This window comes from Esox lucius, chromosome 1, assembly GCF_011004845.1.
Source record: "Esox lucius isolate fEsoLuc1 chromosome 1, fEsoLuc1.pri, whole genome shotgun sequence".
Classification (NCBI taxonomy): domain Eukaryota; kingdom Metazoa; phylum Chordata; class Actinopteri; order Esociformes; family Esocidae; genus Esox; species Esox lucius.
The window spans coordinates 3250241-3273593 of record NC_047569.1 but is presented as its reverse complement, the minus strand read 5'-3'; the positions used below and the strand labels follow the sequence as shown (position 1 = coordinate 3273593).

The following is a 23353-nucleotide window of genomic DNA, read 5'->3' as shown; positions in this document are numbered from 1 at the left end:
ACAGACTATCAGTCTTATATTGAGAATTCTGTTTGCATTTGAGAATGATTCCATGTCTCTCCCTGCCACATCCCAAAGACTTTTCCTCAAGAACAAATCCTATAACAAAGCTTCTAATTTCAAATTTCAACTTCTCAATATTTATGAAATATATCAAGAGAAATAGGGGGCTGTAGCTTTCACTGTTGCAATAATAATATTTTTTTTTATTATAATCTAAGATGGAGATGGACTGACTCCGAAATCTTACTACTGGTCTGTTATTTACACTGTTGCGTTTTAGATGCTCCTGCCTAGGTCATGGACGGAACTACAGATTTTTGACTTGATAGACTCAAGGTTTTGATGTAGAATCCATTTGATTACTGATGCTCTAAGCGCACCATCTTACAGTCCCATTTTAAAAGAAAAATCTTAATCTTAATGTTTTGGAAAAAGAAAGTGCTCTTTTAAACTAATTGTGTCTCAGCAAATTGGCAAACACAAATTAGAGAGAATTTGCTAGGCAGCAATTAAAGCAATTGCTCAGGAATTCTCTCCTCTTCTTTTTGAAACATTTCATGATCTATTTCATAATGTAATGGCATTATTTCAACAGTTAATGCCGTATTTTATTGCGTATTTCATGATCCCAAGGGATATGTCAATCAACGTAAATGGGTGGTCTTTAGCTTTTAGGCTAATCCAGCGACACTAGCTTCTAGTAATGGGAAGGCCAATGAATACTCATCATCATAATGTCCTTTACGTGTCTTTTGTACCTAAGCAAATGCCTGTTTTACTCTGTGATTACAACTACCAAATTAAAGCTATGAGCAGCGTTTCAGGGCGCCAAGCGGGGCACAGGAAGCATCTCACTGCATGGTCGCACTAGAGAAATGTTTTGCTATTTAAAAATGCCCAATGCCGCTAGTAGTCAGGATGTGCAATTGAAGGAGAGGAAATAAAAATAAAAAAAAATTGACCTTACAACCAGAAAAGGAACCAGGCAATCCTAGTTCAGCCGATTAGGAGGGATGAATATTGTTGTCGCTGGCAGGTTTAAATCCCCGGTTTTCTATGTGGCAGTCTGTCTTTAATCATTACACTATTTAAACAGCAGAATGCAAATTTTACCTCAGCCATTACATTTTTGCTGAAATAACGTGGACAAAAGAACATTTATTAACGGAACTAAAGAGTAGTCTTGCACAAATACTATATAGCTAATAGCTATACATCCTACTTATAACGAAAACAATGACTCAAATCACTCCATGGCTGATTTGTGTCTTTGGAAAACAATAACAGTATATGAGGGTCACGTAAAACAATTATTCTAAATATATGAGAATCATGGTATTACAGAGGGGATATACACTCACCTAAAGTATTATTAGGAACACCATACTAATACTGTGTTTGACCCCCTTTCGCCTTCAGAACTGCTTTAATTCTACATGGCATTGATTCATGTCACGATTCCCGGGACTCAGGACAGAGGTAGGATCCAGAAGCAGATACAGACACCGGGGTAAAAGGACAATGATGATGATTGTAGCAGAGGTACGAAGTCCGGGAGGCAAGAATGGTCGAATATTCAGGCAGGGTTCAGTTAACAGAGCGGGGAGTCAGTCCAGGCGAAGGTCGAGAACGGGAAGGCAGAAAGGTGGTTTGGGAGGGAGGTACAGGACGGGTCTCGGAACAAGGGGCTGGAAACGAACGGGGAGAAAACACGGTGAGCAGAAGATAACAGAAACAGGATACTCGGGAAATAGGATAGCTTGCTTAATTAGGTAGAGAACACTGTAATAATTACGTGGCTTTACAATAATCCGGCAGGGACTGAAAGCAGAACTCTCCTATTTATAGGGAGAGTGGCAATCAGCCCCCCAGGTGTGTAGACTGGTGCAGGTGCTCAGGATCAGTGGTGATTATGGGTGCCTTCGTGGAGTGCTGGGAACAAGGAGACTGGTACTTGGGGAGATGTAATGACAGACACAGCTCAGGAGGGCTGAGTCCTGACAATTCAACAAGGTGCTGAAAGCATTCTTTAGAAATGTTGGCCCATATTGATAGGATAGCATCTTGCAGTTGATGGAGATTTGTGGGTGCGCATCCAGGGCACGAAGCTCCCGTTCCACCACATCCCAAAGATGCTCTATTGGGTTGAGATCTGGTGACTGTGGGGGCCATTTCAGTACAGTGAACTCATTGTCATGTTCAAGAAATCAATTTGAAATGATTCGAGCTTTGTGACATGGTGCATTATCCTGCTGGAAGTAGCCATCAGAGGATGGGTACATGGTGGCCATAAAGGCATGGACATGGTCAGAAACAATGCTCAGGTAGGCTGTGGCATTTAAACGATGCCCACTTGGCACTAAGGGGCCTAAAGTGTGCCAAGAAAACATCCCCCACACCATTACACCACCACCACCAGCCTGCACAGTGGTAACAAGGCATGATGGATCCATGTTCTCATTCTGTTTACGCCAAATTCTGACTCTACCATCTGAAAGTCTCAAAATCGAAGACTCATCAGACCAGGCAACATTCCTCCAGTCTTCAACTGTCCAATTTTGGTGAGCTCGTGCAAATTGTAGCCTCTTTTTCCTATTTGTAGTGGAGATGAGTGGTACCCGGTGGGGTCTTCTGCTGTTGTAGCCCATCCGCCTCAAGGTTGTGCGTGTTGTGGCTTCACAAAAGCTTTGCTGCATACCTCAGTTGTAACGAGTGGTTATTTCAGTCAAAGTTGCGCTCCTATCAGCTTGAATCTGTCGGCCCATTCTCCTCTGACCTCTAGCATCAACAAGGCATTTTCGCCCACAGGACTGCCGCATACTGGATGTTTTTCCCTTTTCACACCATTCTTTGTGAACCCTAGAAATGGTTGTGCGTGAAAATCCCAGTAACTGAGCAGATTGTGAAATACTCAGACTGGCCCGTCTGGCACCAACAACCATGCTCAAAATTGCTTAAATCACCTTTCTTTCCCATTCAGTTTGGAGTTCAGGAGATTGTCTTGACCAGGGCCACACCCATAAATGCATTGAAGCAACTGCATCCATGCCACGCTCAAAATTGCTTAAATCACCTTTCTTTTGACATTCAGTTTGGAGTTCAGGAGATTGTCTTGACCAGGGCCACACCCATAAATGCATTGAAGCAACTGCCATGTGATTGGTTGATTAGATAATTGCATTAATGAGAAATTTAACAGGTGTTCCTAATAATCCTATAGGTGAGTGTATATTGTTGTGCGAAGGCTGAGAAGCACAGAGTGGTTATACATTTCTGAAATACAATATTTGGAACATCTCAAAGGGGAATCAAACCTGGGTCAGAATATTGCAGAACAGGGATGTCCCCACTACACCACAGGGGCTACTGGTTAATCTTACAGCTCTCTATCCTCTCCAAATGTACATTTTACCCCAGCCATTACAATTTTGCTGAGATAATGTGGACAACAAATTGTTTGTAACGGAACTAAAGTGTACTGTTGTACAAAGATTATTATAGATGGCTAGCTAATAGCTATACATCCTACTTATTATGAAATCAATGACTCCAATCACTCCATGGCTGGTTCCTTTCTTTGGAAAACAATAACAGCATAAAAGGGTCAAGTAATACAATTATTCTCGCAAATAAATGAAAATCATGGTCCTTCAGATATGTATTGTGGAAAGGCATTTATGAAATATAGAATATGAAATGTCTGAGAAGGGAATTGAACTGGGGTCACAATATTGAAGGTGCAGGATGTTCCCACTACACCATAGGGCCAGCTGGCAGGCTGAATAGTCTCGTCCGGTTGTGATCTATAATACCCGAAATAGCACACATGCATATTTTGAAAATCCACCAGAAACATTTACAATAATATAACTTTTAAAGACAATGGTCCAGTCGTCCTTTACACCAATTGTCATCCAAATCCATTCAGCTGTTTCTGAGGAAATGTTGTTTAAGTGTGTTTTTATCAACGGCAAAATCGTGAGAAACATTGGTTATGTTTATAGCGCCACCAAGCGGGATTTCTCTATGGGAGTTTTCCTGTCCATTCCTAGCAGACACGAGAATGATTCGTTTTGTAGCTGTTTGATGTTCCATTTGGGTTTAATGGACCCGTACTATTTGAGATATCAACTTTCCTTATATAACTTTTAAAGATAATGGTTCAAAGGTCCTTCACACCAAACGGCATGCAAATCCGTTCAGCGGTCTCGGAGGAGATGTCGTTAACGTGTTTTTCACCAAATTCAAAATGAAGGAAAATCCAAGGGGCGAATTTGAAAGACCCCAGATACTTTTTTGGTCAGCATGAGAAGGGGTATTTCTGGAACTTGGTTGCATGTCTCTACGACATTCGGTTCATGAGATCTGAGCTTCACTTTTTCCATTTTCGTCTGAGTGCTACAGCGCCACCATGAGGAGTATGGGTACCATGATGTCTACAATCAGGCACAGTTTGGAGCGTTTTGAACCAGAGGGGACCGAGCTATGGACCTCTGAAAATGGCCCTGGAGAATAATAATAATAATAATAATAAAACGTACAAACATAAAAGGGTTCCAGCAACTTTGTTGCTTGGCCCCCTAATAAAACGTACACACATAAAATACAAATACTATATTATTTACTGTAGACCATGTGTCCAAGTATCTGTTACAAACATGTATTTACAATGCTACTTTCTTGGTCAACTTTTCTTTGAGTGCGTCAAACTAACAGCTGTTGGATACTAAGCTTGATGCTAGTATGTGGTAGAACTCTGTTGAAATGATAAAACTGAACAAGTCAGTCGTTCACAGGTCTTTTTATTTAGGCAAAGGCTACGTGTACAATTTCTATGTTTTATCATTACAATCAAAGACCTACAACTACATTATTTTGTTGGCCTACCATGTGTCCAGTTATCTGTTACAAATATCTCTTTATAATGCAACTGTCTCAATCTATTTTTCTTTGCGAACGTAAAACTAACAGTGTATTACGTGGTTGGACAGAATTCCGCTGCCAGTTCAAATGAATGAAACTCACTATAAAACAAAATCCCTTAATTTTTACCTTAAAATGTACTTAACTCACTCATTAATATTGATATAATCAAAGTTGTGTTTAATGTATTTTCAAGAGGTTAATTAAGGGGTATTAATTGTAATTAAGGTGTAAATTAATAGTTTTTAATGGATTTTGTGCATGGTTTGGGGGCAAATTAAGGGTTAAAAAGTTAGCTAAGTGATCCATTAAAAGTACCCCTTAATTGTTCCTTAAGATGTTTTTTGGATGGCAGCATATGTTGCTCCAAAAACTGAATATATTGTTCACAATGAATAGTGACTTCACAGATGTGCAAATCACCCATTTCATGTGCACTAATGCACCCCTAAGAAGCCATGGATTCCAGGACGCTCTCTCAAACTTCTACAGATGCACTATCGAGAGTATCCTGCCCGGCTGTGTCACCGCCTGGTATGGCAGCTGCACCGCCCTCGACCGCAAAGCATTTCAGAGGGTGATTAAAACAGCAGAAGGTCTGACCTGCCATCCATGCAAGATCTCTACACAGAGAGGTGTAGGAGGAGGAGCAAACAAATCATTACAGATCCCAGCCACCCATGCAATGACCTGTTTACCAAGCTGCAATCAGGCAGAAGCTACAGGAGTATTCCGTCTAAAACGAACATGCTATGGGACAGTTTCTTTCCTCAGGCCGTAAGGCTGGTCATTTCAGGAACCCCTCCTCCCTTCCAGTCCCATGCACACCTGCCAATCAAATCATGCACACTTGTCACTTTTACATTGCACTGCAGTTGTACAGTTGTATAGTTGTATTATTATTGATGCATGTTTTTTTGTACCCGACCTTCTTGGAGTCTCTGGGAGGGGTGCTGGAAAGTGCACCAACTGGGGACTCTATTGTTCTACTGGGGGACTTCAACGCCCACGTGGGCAACGACAGTGACACCTGGAGGGGTGTGATTGGGAGGAACGGCCCCCCTGATCTGAACCCGAGTGGTGTTCAGTTATTGGACTTCTGTGCTAGTCACAGTTTGTCCATAACGAACACCACGTTCAAGCATAAGGGTGTCCATCAGTGCACATGGCACCAGGACACCCTAGGCCGCAGGTCGATGATCGACTTTGTTGTCGTTTCATCTGACCTGCGGCCGTATGTCTTGGACACTCGGGTGAAGAGAGGGGCGGAGCTGTCAACTGATCACCACCTGGTGGTGAGTTGGATCCGATGGCGGGGGAGGAAGCTGGACAGACTCGGCAGGCCCAAGCGTACAGTAAGGGTCTGCTGGGAACGTCTGGCCGAGTCTCCAGTCAGAGAGATCTTTAACTCCCACCTCCGGCAGAGCTTTGACTGGATCCCGAGGGAGGCTGGAGATATTGAGTCCGAGTGGACCATGTTCTCCACCGCCATTGTCGAAGCGGCCGTTCGGAGCTGTGGACGTAAGGTCTCCGGTGCCTGTCGAGGCGGCAATCCCCGAACCCGGTGGTGGACACCGGAAGTAAGGGATGCCATCAAGCTGAAGAAGGAGTCCTATCAGGCCTGGTTGGCTTGTGGGACTCCTGAGGCAGCTGACGGGTACCGACAGGCCAAGTGGACTGCAGCCCGGGTGGTTGTGGAGGCAAAAACTCGGGCCTGGGAGGAGTTCGGTGAGGCCATGGAGAAGGACTATCGGCTGGCCTCGAAGAGATTCTGGCAAACCGTCCGGCGCCTCAGGAGAGGGAAACAGTGCCCTACTAACGCTGTTTACAGTAGAGGTGGGCAGCTGTTGACCTCAACTGGGGATGTCGTCGGGCGGTGGAAGGAATACTTCGAGGATCTCCTCAATCCCGCCGTCACATCTTCCATTGAGGAAGCAGAGGATGAGGGCTCAGAGGTGGACTCGTCCATCACCCGGGCTGAAGTCACTGAGGTGGTCAAGAAACTCCTCGGTGGCAAGGCACCGGGGGTGGATGAGATCCGCCCTGAGTACCTCAAGTCTCTGGATGTTGTGGGGCTGTCTTGGTTGACACGCCTGTGCAACATCGCGTGGCGGTCGGGGACAGTGCCTTTGGGATGGCAGACCGGGGTGGTGGTCCCTCTTTTTAAGAAGGGGGACCGGAGGGTGTGTTCCAACTACAGGGGGATCACACTTTTCAGCCTCCCCGGGAAAGTCTATGCCAGGGTTCTGGAGAGGAGAATACGGCCGATAGTAGAACCTTGGATTCAGGAGGAACAGTCTGGTTTTCGTCCGGGCCGTGGAACACTGGACCAGCTCTATACCCTCTACGGGGTGTTGGAGGGTTCATGGGAGTTTGCCCAACCAATCCACATGTGTTTTGTGGATTTGGAGAAGGCATTCGACTGTGTCCCTCGGGGCATCCTGTGGAGGGTGCTTCGGGAGTATGGGGTCCTGGGTCCTTTGCTAAGGGCTGTCAGGTCCCTGTACGACCGAAGCAGGAGCTTGGTCCGCATTGCCGGCAGTAAGTCAGACTTGTTCCCAGTGCATGTTGGACTCCGGCAGGGCTGCCCTTTGTCACCGGTTTTGTTCATAATTTTTATGGACAGAATTTCTAGGCGCAGCCAGGGGCCAGAGGGTGTCAGGTTTGGGGACCACACGATTTCGTCTCTGCTCTTTGCGGATGATGTTGTCGTGTTGGCCTCTTCAAACCAGGACCTTCAGCATGCGCTGGGACGGTTTGCAGCCGAGTGTGAAGCGGTGGGGATGAGAATCAGTACCTCCAAATCCGAGGCCATGGTCCTCAGTCGGAAAAGGGTGGCTTGCTCACTTCAGGTTGGTGGAGAGTGCCTGCCTCAAGTGGAGGAGTTTAAGTATCTAGGGGTCTTGTTCACGAGTGAGGGAAGGATGGAACGGGAGATTGACAGACGGATCGGTGCAGCTTCTGCAGTAATGCGGTCGATGTATCGGTCTGTCGTGGTGAAGAAAGAGCTGAGCCGCAAGGCGAAGCTCTCGATTTACCGGTCAATCTACGTTCCTACTCTCACCTATGGTCATGAGCTTTGGGTCATGACCGAAAGGACAAGATCCCGGATACAGGCGGCCGAAATGAGCTTTCTCCGCAGGGTGGCCGGGCGATCCCTTAGAGATAGGGTGAGAAGCTCGGTCACCCGGGAGGAGCTCAGAGTAGAGCCGCTGCTCCTCCACATCGAGAGGGGTCAGCTGAGGTGGCTTGGGCATCTGTTTCGGATGCCTCCGGAACGCCTTCCTGGGAAGGTGTTCCGGTCCCGTCCCACCGGGAGGAGACCCCGGGGAAGACCTAGGACACGCTGGAGGGACTATGTCTCCCAGCTGGCCTGGGAACGCCTCGGTGTCCCCCCGGAAGAGCTGGAGGAAGTGTCTGGGGAGAGGGAAGTCTGGGCATCTCTGCTTAGACTGCTGCCCCCGCGACCCGGCCCCGGATGAAGCGGAAGAAGATGTATGTATGTATGTATGTATGTATGTATGTTTTTTTGTATAGTGTTATTATTGATAGTTTGTGTTATCTTGCTATCTTCTTATTTATATATCATAATTATTGTTACTTCTTTTTTTTTTTACTTTTAACTGTCGGGAGTAGGAAAACCAAGCATTTCATTGCCATAACTTGTTATTGCAAATGACAAATAAACCTTTTGAACTTTGAACTTGAACTTTTCCACTATGCCTCAGTCCATCTTAAATGAGTTTGGGCTTGAGAAGGCTGTGGCATTTCTGGATCTTGTTTATATGTGGTGTCTTCTTTGTATGGTAGAGTTTTAACAACGTACTGTGTTCACAGACAATGGTTTTCAGAAGAGTTCTTTCCACTACAGGATCGTGTCTGTCTTTAATGCTGTGCCGCCTGAGGGCTTGAAGATCACGGCCATCCAATATTGGTTATCGGCCTTGTCTCTTGCATACAGAGATTCCTACGGACTCTATTAATATTTTAAAGATATTATGTACTGTAGATGATAACCTAATTAGTTGTGAGATGTTCCTCCAGGTTAATTGTTTTGCATTACACAACTTTTCCAGTCGTTTATTACCCCTGTCCCGACTTTTTTGAAACGTGTTGCTGGCATCAAATTCAAAGTGAGCATATATTTTTCAAGAAACAATTAAATACTTAATTTTGATATAAATTAAGCACTTGATATGTTTTGATATGTTGTCTGTGTACCATTTTCTATTGAATATAGTGTTTAAATGATTTGCACATCATTGCACTCTGTTTTTCTTTACATTTTACACAGCGTAACAACTGTTTTGGAAACGGGGTTGTATACTATATATAAAACACAAAATCTGTACTATTATTTTTGCTATTTTTGTAATAGAAATTATTTGATTAAAAATGAATTAATAAAATAATTAACAACAACAATAGACACTACAAAGGTAACTAAAATGAGCAAAATAGGCCGCAGACTGGTTGGTTTTCATGTAACCTTGTGTCTACTTCCTCCATAACTAACTTAATTTTGCCGCTAATGTCTCTTAGATGGGGTGTGCAATGAGTTGTGTGACTGCACCTACCTGACAGTCCACAGAAACACGTGAGTAAAATGTATGCATGATCTGGCTATGAAATGAACAATGAATCATATTTACCATGTACATGAAATCTTTCCTAGGTATGTGATGTCCGTTGGATGGGACCGCAGTATTGATATCTATTCTGTGAGTATAGCGGAAGAGGAAAGGCCAGCCTCTGTCAGCCTGTTAGGCTGCATATTTTCTATGTCAATTATTTAATTATTAGATAATATAGCCAATATTTACTGTCTCCAATGACCTGCCACCCCCCTTAGAATCAATTCAACCTCATTGCCTTGAGATACTTTTTCCATTTTTATGTCTGACTTAAATTCAAAGCATTTTAAGATTGACTTCACAAAAACATGAGACAGTCATTTGAAACAGTTGAAGTATTTTTCTGAAAGTATATTATCAGTAAGGAATATATACAGCTCTGGAAAAAATTTAAACCACTCCTAATTTTTCTTAAATCAGCATCTCTACTTGTATGGCAATCATTCCATTCATTTTTCTGTTAAATTCCAACACAGGCACACCTCATTTTACTTAATGATGTACTGATTAGGTGATTACCTGAACCAAATCTAATTTAACGAGGAAAAGTGTAAAAACCACTGCTGTGTCCATCCCTATCCTCTTGCAATAGGACCAGCTGGATGGCAAAAACTGTGCAAGTATACCTCAAAGGTAATTTGAATAAAAAATAACTATTCAGCATGACAAAATAGTTGAAAAGAAAAGCTTTGAGTGAGGAAAAGAAGGGTTAAATTCTGGCTTTACTGGCAGAGGGATACAGTGAGCGTCAGGTTTGCGTCCATCCTGATAACTTCGAAGACGGCGGTTCATAAGAACATGGTCAAGCAACAGACATTGGGAACAACAAAGCTACAGACTGGCAGAGGGCGAAAATGACTGTCCACAGACCTAGATGACCGTCAACTCATTCAAATGTCACTCAACAACTGTAGGATGACATTAAGTGACCTACAAAAAGAATGGCAAACAGCAGCTGGGGTGAAGTGCACGGCAAGGACGGTTTGAAACAGGCTCCGAGAGGCAAGGCTAGAAAAAAGGCCTTCATCAACGAGAAGCAAAGAAGAGCCAGGCTGAAGTTTGCAAAAGACCATAAGGATTGGACTGTAGAGGAATGGAGTAAGGTCATCTTCTCTGATGAGTCAAATTTTTAGCTTTGCCCAACACCTGGTCATCTAATGGTTAGACAGAGACCTAGAAAGGCCTACAAGCCACAGTGTCTCGCACTCACTGTGAAATTTGGTGGAGGACCGGTGATGATCTGATCTGAGGATGCTTCAGCAAGGCTGGAATCGGCAGATTTGTATTTGCGAAGGACACATAAATCAAGCCAAGTACAAGGTTATCCTGGAAGAACACCTGCTTCCTTCTGTTCTGACAATGCTTCCCCAACTCTTAGAATAGTTTTTTCAAGCAGGACAATGCTCCATGCCACACAGCCAGGTCAATCAAGGTGTGGATGGAGGACCACCAGATCAAGACTCCGTCATGGCCAGCCCAATCTCCAGACCTGAACCCCATTGAAAACCTCTGGAATTTGATCAAGAGGAAGATGGATGGTCACAAGCCATCAAACAATGCCAAGCTACTTGAATTTTTGAGCCAGGGGTGACAAAAAGTCACCCAACAGCAATGTGACAGACTGGTGGAGAGCATGCCAAGGTGCATGAACGCTGTGATTAATAATCAGGATTATTCCACCAAATATTGATTTCTGAACATTAGTATTTTGTTGTTGAAAAATGAATATGAATTTGTTTTTGCATTATTTGAGGTCTGAAAACAATGCATATTATTTTGGTTATTTTGACCAGTTGTTATTATCTACAAATAAATAAATACTCTTAATGACAATATTTTTATTTGGAATTTGGGAGTAATGTTCTCAGTAGTTTATAGAATAAAATAAAACTGTTACATTTACTCAAACACATGAATAGTAAAACCTGAAAAACTGATAATTTTGCTGTGGTCTCTTAATTTTTTCCAGAGTTGTATAATGTGTGTAAGCATGGCATTGCTCATATGTTTCCTTGGTTACCATCTTACTACATAAGCATTCTAACCTTGTTATCACCTTGGTCTGTAAAATACCTCTTCTTACAATCTATTCAGTTCAAGAGTTCTAGATTTATGAAAACAATAGTGAGAGCCCTTTTTGGTGATTCTAAGGAATTCTAAATGTAGTTCTATATGTACTTTCTAAAGAATTCCATAGTACTTCAGTGACACTCATATCCTTCCAGCCCCACTAACTTAGCTATGTATGGACCTGTCCATAAAGCTGTAATTCTACAGAGCCCTCCTAACCACCTTTCATTCTGAGAGCATCAATAACTTCATAAAAGCTGGTTTTCAAAGACTGTCATTTTCTATAAGCACCCTCTGGAGAATGTAACAAATATATCCATGAGGCATACAATTTTCATTCCAAGTCACTTCCCCCCACACTGCATTAGAATGAGGTCAGAGGGACAGAGACCAGAATATAGAGATTGCAGTCCACTTTACTAAGTCTCAAACAAGGACATCAGAGGTATTCAGTTAGAAATACACAAAAATGCCTTTCTCATCTCTAGCCTAACTATATACTGCAGATTTCCTTATTAGAAAATGCTTTGAGTGCTTTCCCTTTTCAAAGCTAGGATACCCCAGAAGAGCGTCATCACCTCCAGAAACCTCAGCCGCCATGGCAGGACGATTTGGTGAGTAAGGAAAATGTCAAGAACATGAATTGGGAACTAGAAATTTGAGTGCTTACGTTAGAAGCAGTATGTATCTATAATCAGATCATCCATATGCAAAGCCTCCTTGGCTTTGAATTGTCCAGCTCAATTGTCGTACTAGTAGGTCATGCTGTTTATTTCATTTGAGTAAAATATGCTCTTAAGGCCATGTAGCCTCAGGAGAGCCGTAGATACTTGTCCTTCAAAGCACATCCCCCCCATTTGTTCTGCTTGTTATTCCTCTGATGGCTCAACCAGTAAGTAATTGCCAGCATCTACCCGATTAGAGAAAAATCTATTCACTGGCTATTCACTGGCCAACAACCAAATGAACTTGCAGCTGTCTGACCTACTACAAGAAGTGCAACAATGCAAGGCAACCTTATGTGACACCAAGTCCCCTAACCCTAGACTGTTTTATGCCAATTTACACTGCCCCACACAAGTCCCCCGGGCATTGATGGAATGCCGTGATCAGGTTATGAACTTGTGACCGCAATAACACAGTTGTACTGTGCCATTCAGGAGCTTCTAAACTGGCACTGGGAATGATGGTGGTGGCTGTGAGTGAAGTTCACAAATAGGGAGCTTAAGACTTGAATGTCTGCAGTTGTTTCTCCTTTGACCAATATCTTAATCATCAATTATGCCTGTGATTACACCCCCATGTCACTGATTCATCTTTGCTAACTTCTTAATTAGTATTTAAATTAGGCTATAATTTCCAAGAAAGCACAAAAAACCTACAGACACTCAAGCTGAAAGGAATGCTTATTTCTGCAGTCAATCATTTAATGTGAAGCAAATGAAGATAAGAATAGAAGATACAAGCTGTGTTTCCAAAGACCCCCCTTCACGGTAATGGTGACACGTCAGTCATATACTATATGTTAAACAATTAATCTGCATAGCATTGGCTGTTGTATTTGGTTTTTTTCAAATACTGTTTTTATTTGATCTGGGGAACATTGATTCAGCTTTTATGCCTTGATTAATGGAACATCCTTCGCCAGAGTAGTGTGTTCTCGAGGCAGCCAAACAATTAGAGCAGGAATCGTATATAAAATAAAAAATCCTGCACATGCAGGACTGCTACTACATTTCTGGGAAGATAATTCAGAAACCGAACCCCTCAGTAAAGATAAATGGATTAAAAAAAAACAGCACAATACAATTCTCGAAGAGAAAGTGAACAATATAATTTAATGTTCCTGTTTTGCTGTCCCCAGAGGATGGGCCACAAAGATGACATCCTTTGTGTGGCCCAGTGCCCCCCATCCCTACTGGCCACCGGCAGCTACGACGGGGAGGTCATTGTGTGGAACCTGGCATCTGGACACATCCTGTGTCGCTTCACCAACCCCTTGCCAACTGACTTCTGCAATGCCCTAAGTCAGACGACAGGGTTAAATCAGGGTGAGACTGTTTAAGCTGAAGCCTAGAAATATCCTCAAGCTGAATAATTGTTTTTCACAGCTAATGAAATAATGTGCCATAAAAGGATTTAGTATTAAGTGGCTTATGCCCCATCAGAGATGGAAAACAGTGTTCTAAGTGTCCTATTCCTGAGGAGCCGAGCTGTACACACCGAGTTCTCCTCCGCTGCGTGCCTCCTTTCCTCAGGATCCAAAGGTTAGTGGCTGGAATTGTGGAGGTGATTCCTGCTGAATCTCCACAATTGTGCACAAATACTACTGTGTGCTTAACCAGTTTGGGTAAATGTGTCTGCTGAATGGAATATATTCTAGTTTAAACATACTAAAAAGACATGTGAAGTATATACACTGTATACCTAATAAAATAAAGTAATAAAATAGATTATTAGTAAATTGTGTGGATGCTAACTGTACTAAAGATGTAATATTTTGTGTTCCCAAACAAAGGTTACATTAATTTCTGGGGCGTGATTAATGGAGGGAAATTGTTGGCCAACTTCGAGGCGGTATGTTACCATGGCAACATCCAATGTGGTCCTTTTTATTTTTAAACACTGTCTTTTTGTACAAATACTGAAGCTGGAAGCAACAGTCACACTTTATTAAAGTAACCATTGTTTAATAGCTTATATATATTTTTACCTAATGTGTATAAATGCAGTAGGACCTACAGTAAATGCTCAAAATGTATACAGTACATTGTAATGCTAATTCATATGTTGTGCACTGTGTAATGTTGTACAATTACACGCCTCCTCTCTATCTAACAGTCTATCAATCTATCTATCTATATAACCTTTTACAGTTTTCTTCTTTTAAATTTTCCAATTCACAATGAAAGCCCTGCCTCTGTACTCGGCACAGTCACTGTAGTGATATTTGTCTTCCAAAGCACATTTGATGCCATTCTCATTCTTATCATGCTGCTTGCTCAGTCAGAAAAATGTTCTACCTTGACTGAGCTTGCAGGCACCCAAGTTGCAACAAGGAGGCACTATTTCATTTATCTTAAATTTTAGCATGTTAGTACCTTGGACAAACTGATTGTTAGTCAGCCTGTGCTGACATGGCTTATATTTAGCTCAGTGAATTTAGCTCAGCTCAGTGAATTTTGAGAAAAAATAATAATCTGTGGTTAGCTCTTAAAATGTAATTTCTTAGACAGTGATATTTTGTTCCACTTTCTGTTTTAACGTTGGATTTTCATTTTGTTTGACTGTTCATAAAATTTTGTGTGCATTAATGGTGGGTATTGGAACCCCGTCTAAAACACCACGTTTAGAATTGTTGTCAAATACATTTATTTGTTAGTTACCCTTTCATGTTGAGCAGGGATTTTGGGTTTTGTGATTGTGGGAACGTAACTTCTAACCAATATAATGTGGTTTAGTCCAAGTTCAAACAGCAGATCACTAAATTTGCCGTGACAAAGGAAGACACCTCACTGTATGCGGCTGACCAACTTGGCTATGTCTATGTTTATCATGTGAAGACATACGCACTTGGATCTGAGAGAACTCCACCGACAGGTAGGATTCGTTCATCTCATTAGAACAGGTTTGATTTAAAGAGATCAAGAAAGCAGGATTTAGTTAGTCTCAAGGCATAATATTGATCAATGAATTCAAAATGTAAAAGGGATCTTTATTTATTCAGCTGAGAACTACTGGCGTGCACACACTGGCAGCATCACCGGGTAAGTGTGGCGCCTGCTAATCAAGAACAACCTTTTAAACATAAATAACATGGGTTCAAACGTTGCAAGTTTTTGCTCCCTACCTGTCATTTACCATCTTGCCAGGCTGCAGCTCATTAACAATGACAGAGTGCTCCTCACCTCATCTATAGACTGCACTGTTCGTCTGTGGAGTGCCTATGGAGAGTTTATAGGTATAAAGGGGTCAATTTACACAAGTTTTCCTGCTGTCTCTTCCTCTGTATGATTCATGTTTTAAGATTTTATTTTAAGTAGATAGTTGTGTGTTTTGGTTCAGGTTGGGCCCAGTAGGTGATATATGTTAATTTTGTATTAAAAAGGATTATAAAAGTTAATATTTAAATCTTGGTATTTACAGTGGATTGCATCTGTATTCAGGACTCATTTTCACAACATTTTCACAATAAAAATAAAAATGGATTCAACTGGAATTATCTTTTGAGGACTACATACACATCAATCTGAAGGTGAAAAAATATTGTTTTAATATCAAACAAAGGTTATAGGTTATAAAAATGTTTGGTTGGACATAGATTCAAATGTGTTTGGATAAATATTGACATCTGTTTGTCAATGCAATGAAGAACCACCTTTGTCAGCAATTGCACAATTTTGGGACATCAGGTCCCTGTTGGTAAACCACAACTTTCAGTTAGCCTTGTCTGTGTTTAGGATCATTATCTCTTGGAAAGATGAGCCTCCACCTCAGTTCAAAGTGGACCAATGCAGGGTTTCTTTATTTGGCACCATTCACCAAGTTTCGCAGTCCTTGAAGAACATTAATAGAGTATCCCCATAACATTTTGCTGCCGCCACCATGCATTACCATAGAGATGCTATCAGGGAGATGAGAGTATTGGTTTTGCAACAGGTATAGTGAATTACTTTTCTGATCCCACCCAATAAACTTTTCCCATGGATTATAACACTACAAAATGTGCAGAAGTCCAGTTTGCTATAGATTTGTTAAACTCTACCTTCCAAAAAACAGATGTACCAGTGTACAAATTTCTGTGCTGTAGACAGTATATCTAATCCATATTTTTTCTCTCTTTTCTTCTAATCTGTGCATTTACTCTGGATTTTTTTTTTATTACACATACTGTAACAAAATTACAAATGGAGACTTGTTCTGTCTCACTAGGGACATTTGGGCAGCAGGACATTTGGAGCATTCACACCCCTTCCTCCTGGAAACATCCTGCTGTTCCCTATGAGATCCTGATCGATCCCCTCAGCATGCCATTTCACCCCATTCTGCAGGGAAAGACCAGCATGTCTGATGTCATTTATGCTGACAACACAGAAACTGCTCATACAGAATCAAACGTGTGTACAAAAATGACACATTTTCTAGCTAAAAGTGAAATGTTTAGGGCAAATGTACATGTACAGAGAGATCTCTCTAACTTTATTTTCTCTACCCCTCTTTCCCTCCATTCCTCTCTTCTCACCATCACTGTCCATCCCCCTTTCTCACTGTCTCCCTCCTTTTCAAACTCACTCTGTCAATTGCTCCCCTCCTTTCCTTTCACACTTTTGTTCTCATCTCTCTCTCTGTCTGTACTCCATAATGCTCCACTGATCTGCCTCTCTTGAGTTGTAATTGCAGTCCGACTTGCGCAGCAAGCTTAGGCACCCTCCACAATACATCAGCGACACAGACATCAATGAGGAGATTAAAACCTTATGTTACCCAGAAGAACATGGGAAACGGTGAGATAGCCTCATTACCATTGTTCCAATAAACACACGTCAGGCAGTAGACTGTAGCCAGGCAAGTACAGGCTCAGAGCACACCATGTGAAAAAATTGAAAAAAAAATTTACTGGCTGAAAATTGAGTTGTCCATCTTTCACATTTCAGACTCCGACATGAAATATTCAAGCAAACCAACAAGACACCCAATCATGGCGGACCCAAGGCATACCACAGTCTCAAGTACTTTGAAATCATCAACGCCCCGGCCACCTGCGAGAGACCTGATCTTTCCCTGGCTGGCATCGATCCTTTCATATCCAGCTTTCTAAAACCGGAGTTGGCTGAATCCAAATAAGACATGTAGTTCTGTGGTTGATGTGGTCTGTAATCTGTAATCTAATGCTAGCTCAGATCAAGCTGCAACATGAATACAAAAGGGACAATAGTTCCTTGGCACTCTGATCTCAGAACAAAAGCAAGTGCTGCTAGTAATTTCGAAGAGCTGTTTACACAACTTTAGATTTGACATTTTGAAATGTAATAGGTGTCATTCTGTTTAAAGGAAACACTACTTAACGTATTCAGATTTCACCTTATAAAACATACTTTGTGGATTTTCCCAATATTATCAGCTCTTGGTTTCCTCCATATTAAGACAATGGTTGCCCAGCCATTCTAACTACATGCCCTCAACAGTGGGAGTCCGATCTTGTTCTGAGAGTATTTTTTTCCTCTGATCTTTTCAGTTAGTTATAATAAATAATAATTTGGCGTGATTTTTGTCAAAACCTTTAGTATACATCCTTACTGTCACCCAGCTCGCTAAACTGTTCACTACCTTTGTCCAGAGCCATATTAATCCTTGTCAACAGTAATACACTATAAAAGGAACAGGGTGACATACGGAACACAGACTTAGTTAGTTTTTTCTTTTTTTGGGATCAGAGTGATGTATACTTGCCCTAAGACGAAAGGAATCAAATTTCATCTGGAGATTAAATATACTTGTAATTTTGTAACACTGCTATTCCCAGAAATTTAACATTGTGCATTTATCTTAAGGTTGCTAGGAGAGAAAACAACATATCACAGTGGAAAAACTTACCAACAAAGTCAGTGTTCTGTGGAAAAAGGGACATTAAGCAGTCTTATTTGAGATACTCATTGAAGACAATATTTCCACTGGGCTGAGAAGGATCATTTTCTTTCTCCATCATATCACATTAAATGTATGAATATATATTAAATACAGTTAGGTCTGACAGTTTACAGTTTGGCTGTTTACCAAAATACATTCAAGTTACAATTAAATAAGGAATATGGGTTTAAAGTGCAGTCTCTTAGCTTTTATTTGAGGATGTTCACATCCAAATTGGAGGAAGGGTTTAGGAATTACAGCTCTTTAGTATGTTGCACCCTCTTTTTTGAGGAACTAAATGTAATTGGACAATTGATTCAAAAGCTGTTTCATGGACAGGTGTGGGCTATTCCTTTGTTATTACTTCATCAATTAAACAGACTAAAGATCTGGAGTTGATTCTAGGTGTGGCATTTGCATTTGGAAGCTGTTGCTGTGAACACACAACATGTGGTCAAAGGAGCTCTCAATGCAAGTGAAACAGGCTATCCATAGGCTGCAAAAAACATTCATCAGAGAGATAGCAAGAACTTTAGGCATGGCCAAATCAACTGTTTGGGACATTCTGAGAAAAAAATTATGCACTGGTGAGCTCTGCAACACAAAAAGGCCTGGACGTCCACGGAAGACAACAGTGGTGGATAATCGTAGGATCCTTTCCATAGTAAAGAAAAAACCCATGGAAAGGTAGCCCAGTTCTGGAACAGCATTCTTCGGACAGATGAAACTAAGATCAACCTGTACCAGAGTTATGGGAAGAAAAAAGTATAGAAAAGGCTTGGAATGGCTCATGATCCGAAGCATATCACATCATCTGTAAAACACGGTGGAGGCAGTGGGATGGCATGGACATGCATGATTTACAATGGCACTGGGTCACTAGTGTTTATTGATGATGTGACAGAAGACAGAAGCAGGCGAATTAATTCTGAAGTGTAAAAGGATATATTGTCTGCTCAGATTCAGCCAAAGTCAGCAAAGTTGATTGGATGGCGTTTCAATTTACAGATGGACAATGACCCAAACATATTGTGAAAACAACCCCGGAGGTTGAAGACAGCTGCAGTAAAGGCCTGGCAAAGCATCACAAAGGAGGAAACCCAGCATTTGGTGATGTCCATGTATTCCAGACTTCAATTCATTGACTGCAAAGGATTCTCGACAAAGTATTAAAAATGTTGCAATATTTTATTTATGATTGTGTTAATTTGTCTAATTAAATTTGAGCCCCTGAAATAAGTGGACTGTGTAGGAAAACGGTTGCAGTTCCTAAACCTTTCATACAATATTTTTGTTCAACCTCTTGAATTAAAGCTCAAAGTATGCACTTCTATTGCATCTCACTTTTTCATTTCAAATTCATTGCGGTGGCATACAGAGCCAAAATTATGAACATTTTGTCAGTGTCCAAATATTTCTGAACCTCACTGTATGTGTTTTGGCCTGCAGAGATCCAGCGGTCTAAGCTGCAGCCCCTGTACTGCTGCAGTACGGGTTTGAATGTCATCCATTGCTCTCTCAGCAAAAACAATGTCCTTTACAGATTTTCATCATCTGATAAACAAATAAATAGCAACAAATAAATAGCCAAATATGTATCATAAAAACTATATAATGGGGGTAAAAGTATTTTTGTTGCTTTAGTCTTATAATTATTTAGCCCAATGGTCTGGTGGATAGTGTCGGGTGTCCTCTTGGTTTCCTTATATCTGTCTTCCACATACATAGGCACTCTCTGCAAAAAGAGAGGCCTTATGATTACATCTTTTTGCATCAATAATTTCGCAGTCATTAAACCATCCATCATATGGCTCAGTACAGAAGTCGCAATTAGCTAGCGAGTTTGCTCCATATTCGGTCCATCGGGATTCAAAGAGAAGGGTTTTAACAATAATGGCTATTCATCCACTGATCCCCTGCGATGACCGTGCCTAATGCCACAAGATGCCATCTTAATGTAGGTCAATTAAAAGCACTCTGTATTGACGTTGGCTGCAGATCAGGGAGAGGGATTTAGTCAGCTAGACAATAATCCTAGCAATACTCTTTTTTTCAATGTTTGGGTAAATTTGATCAGAATAAGTGACTATCAAAACATTCCAAGGCAATTAGTAGATGTCATCTTAAATTTGGGTTGGCTGTATTTCGACTAATGAAGTTCTACTTGTAGTTGAGCCAGCAAAAGGATTTGTTTGTCCTCATCCTCTCCTTTCTTCGTGCAGCTAATTTTCTGTCATTATCACCAGCCAGAGAGTGCCTTCGGCAAGGAATATTCAAAAATGTATTGGCAAAGATCACCTCCAATTATGAAAATTTTGTCAGTGTCCAAATATTTCTGAACCTCACTGTATGTGTTTTGGCCTGCGGTGATCCAGCGGTCTAAGCTGCAGCCCCTGTACTGCTGCAGTATGGGTTTGAATGTCATCCATTGCTCTCTCAGCAAAAACAATGTCCTTTACAGATTTTCATCATCTGATAAACAAATAAATAGCAACAAATAAATAGCCAAATATGTATCATAAAAACAACAAGGAAAATTCAAAAATGTATTGGCATAGATCACCTCCAAGTCCATCCACAGAACTGTGATGGAGGGGGAGACCTGCATTGATACTACAGAAAGATAAATTGATACAAATTGGGTATAAATGTTTTTTTGTGTGTTTGTTTATATCCCCATTAGCTCATCTCAAAGCAAGAGCTACTCTTGTTGAGCTTATAAGAAATCACAAAACACTGATACATTCATAGAAAAGTACAGTCACACACATTTCTGAGACAATAATACTATTTAGAACAATGTCTGTAGATTGTGTCTGTTACTGTTTATGTGTTTACCTCATGGCACATGAGGTAAACACATAAACACATGCCGTGATGTGTTGTTTTGTCAGCCTTTTGAAAGGTTGTTTTGCTGGATTTCCATGTGATCATAGTTCTGTACGATATTGTGTTGCTGACAGATTGTTTGGGTCTTTGATCTATATTTTATTTGATTATGTGGATTTTTGGATTCTGAATTACAGGGATATTTCTCTTGAAAACTAAAACAAAAGAAATCTGTCTTTCATCAAACCTCAATCAAGAAAAAGAAGCATGTATATTGTTAATGTTACCTTTGTGTGCAGTTTGGGAAATGCTGTTATGAGCCAGATGGAGCATTGCTTACTGCTTTGTCACACAACACTACTGTCGGACTGCAGTCAAAATTGGACAAGACCAGAGCCTGAATAACAAGGATAGTTCACTAGTGAGTCAAAGACACATTTCTCAAATGTGAAATGATAGTGTTCCGGTAAATGTTTTTCTTTTCAGTGAATTCAGGAAATTAATTGAAAAACCTCAAAAAAGGTATTTTTAAATTAAACATTTCAGAAGGCTACATTATTTTCAGTGAAAGATCAAGGTGACAATCAAATGTTTTATCTGGAGGCCACTGCATACATGGAATTGACCAATATTTAAAAATGTATATGAATAATGAATATGAATAATTTGCACAAGACAAAGTTACACCATCCATGAATGAAATGCATCAGTGTGTATTATTTTCATTACACTTTATGAAGAGGCAAAGCAAGATTATCTGTGTTTATTTAAAACAATGATTTTCAAAAAGCTGTTAATTTAGGTGTTGACTACAAAGCAACCTTTTTTGTACCTAGCAGCAATATTAGTTGCATCAATCCAGTGAACATTTATCTAGCCAACTTTAGTGGCAGTAAGTAATCAAGCAGTTTAAGTAATCAAGCAGTCTAGCAACCAGAAAGGCTGCCGGGTCACCCTGCTCAAGAAATTATCCAACCATTAGAACCATGTGCAAGACCCTTAACCCCACACCATTTATAGTGGGGCAAAAAAAGTATTCAGTCAGCCACCAATTGTGCAAGTTCTCCCACTTAAAAAGATGAGAAAGGCCTGTAATTTTCATCATAGGTACACTTCAACTATGAGAGGCAACATTTGAAAAACAAATCCAGAAAATCAAATTTTTTATGAATTTATTGGTAAATTATGGTGGAAAATACGTATTTGGTCAATAACAAAAGTTAATCTCAATACTTTGTTATATACCCTTTGTTGGCAATGACAGAGGTCAAACGTTTTCTGTAAGTCTTCACAAGGTTTTCACACACTGTTGCTGGTATTTTGGCTCATTCCTTCATGCAGATCTCCTCTAGAGCAGTGATGTTTTGGGGCTGTCGCTGGGCAACACGGACTTTCAACTCCCTCCAAAGATTTTCTATGGGGTTGAGATCTGGTGACTGGCTAGGACACTCCAGGACCTTGAAATGCTTCTTACGAAGCCACTCCTTCGTTGCCCGGGCGGTGTGTTTGGGATCATTATCATGCTGAAAGACCCAGCCACATTTCATCTTCAATGCCCTTGCTGATGGAAGGAGGTTTTCACTCAAAATCTCACGATACATGGCCCCATTCATTCTTTCGTTTACATGGATCAGTCGTCCTGGTCCCTTTGCAGAAAAACAGCCCCAAAGCATGATGTTTCCACCCCCATGCTTCACAGTAGGTATGGTGTTCTTTGGATGTAACTCAGCATTCTTTCTCCTCCAAACACGATGAGTTGAGTTTTTACCAAGATCTCACCCATGGGGTGAGATCTTGCGTGGAGCCCCGGATCGAGCGAGATTATCAGTGTGTATGTCTTCCATTTTCTTAAAATTGCTCCCACAGTTGATTTCTTCACACCAAGCTGCTTACCTATTGCAGATTCAGTCTTCCCAGAATGGTGCAGGTCTACAATTTTGTTTCTGGTGTCCTTTGACAGCTCTTTGGTCTTGGCCATAGTGGAATTTGGAGTGTGACTGTTTGAGGTCGTGGACAGGTGTCTTTTATACTGATAACAAGTTCAAACAGGTGCCATTAATACAGGTAACAAGTGGAGGAAAGAGGAGCCTCTTAAAGAAGAAGTTACAGGTCTGTGAGAGCCAGAAATCTTGCTTGTTTGTAGGTGACCAAATACTTATTTTACCGAGGAATTTACCAATGAATTCATAAAAAATCTTACAATGTCCATCCATCCATCATCTTCCGCTTATCCGGGGCCGGGTTGCGGGGGCAGCAGTGTAAGCAGG

The 23353-nt window shown here is 41.2% G+C and overlaps 1 protein-coding gene across 1 annotated transcript in view; it reads left to right on the top strand.

Moving 5' to 3' along the window:
* Positions 1-18357, top strand: part of LOC109615701 (WD repeat-containing protein 49-like) — a 65745-nt gene extending 47388 nt beyond the window's left edge. The window contains exons 11-19 of the mRNA XM_029117949.2: positions 12791-12828; positions 13495-13681; positions 13839-13897; positions 15092-15230; positions 15358-15397; positions 15503-15591; positions 16563-16747; positions 17031-17134; positions 17285-18357. Coding sequence (XP_028973782.2) covers positions 12791-12828; positions 13495-13681; positions 13839-13897; positions 15092-15230; positions 15358-15397; positions 15503-15591; positions 16563-16747; positions 17031-17134; positions 17285-17474 — 1031 coding nt within the window. The 3' untranslated portion in view covers positions 17475-18357. The remainder of the gene's footprint in view (positions 1-12790; positions 12829-13494; positions 13682-13838; positions 13898-15091; positions 15231-15357; positions 15398-15502; positions 15592-16562; positions 16748-17030; positions 17135-17284) is intronic.
* Positions 18358-23353: the final 4996 nt, after the last annotated feature.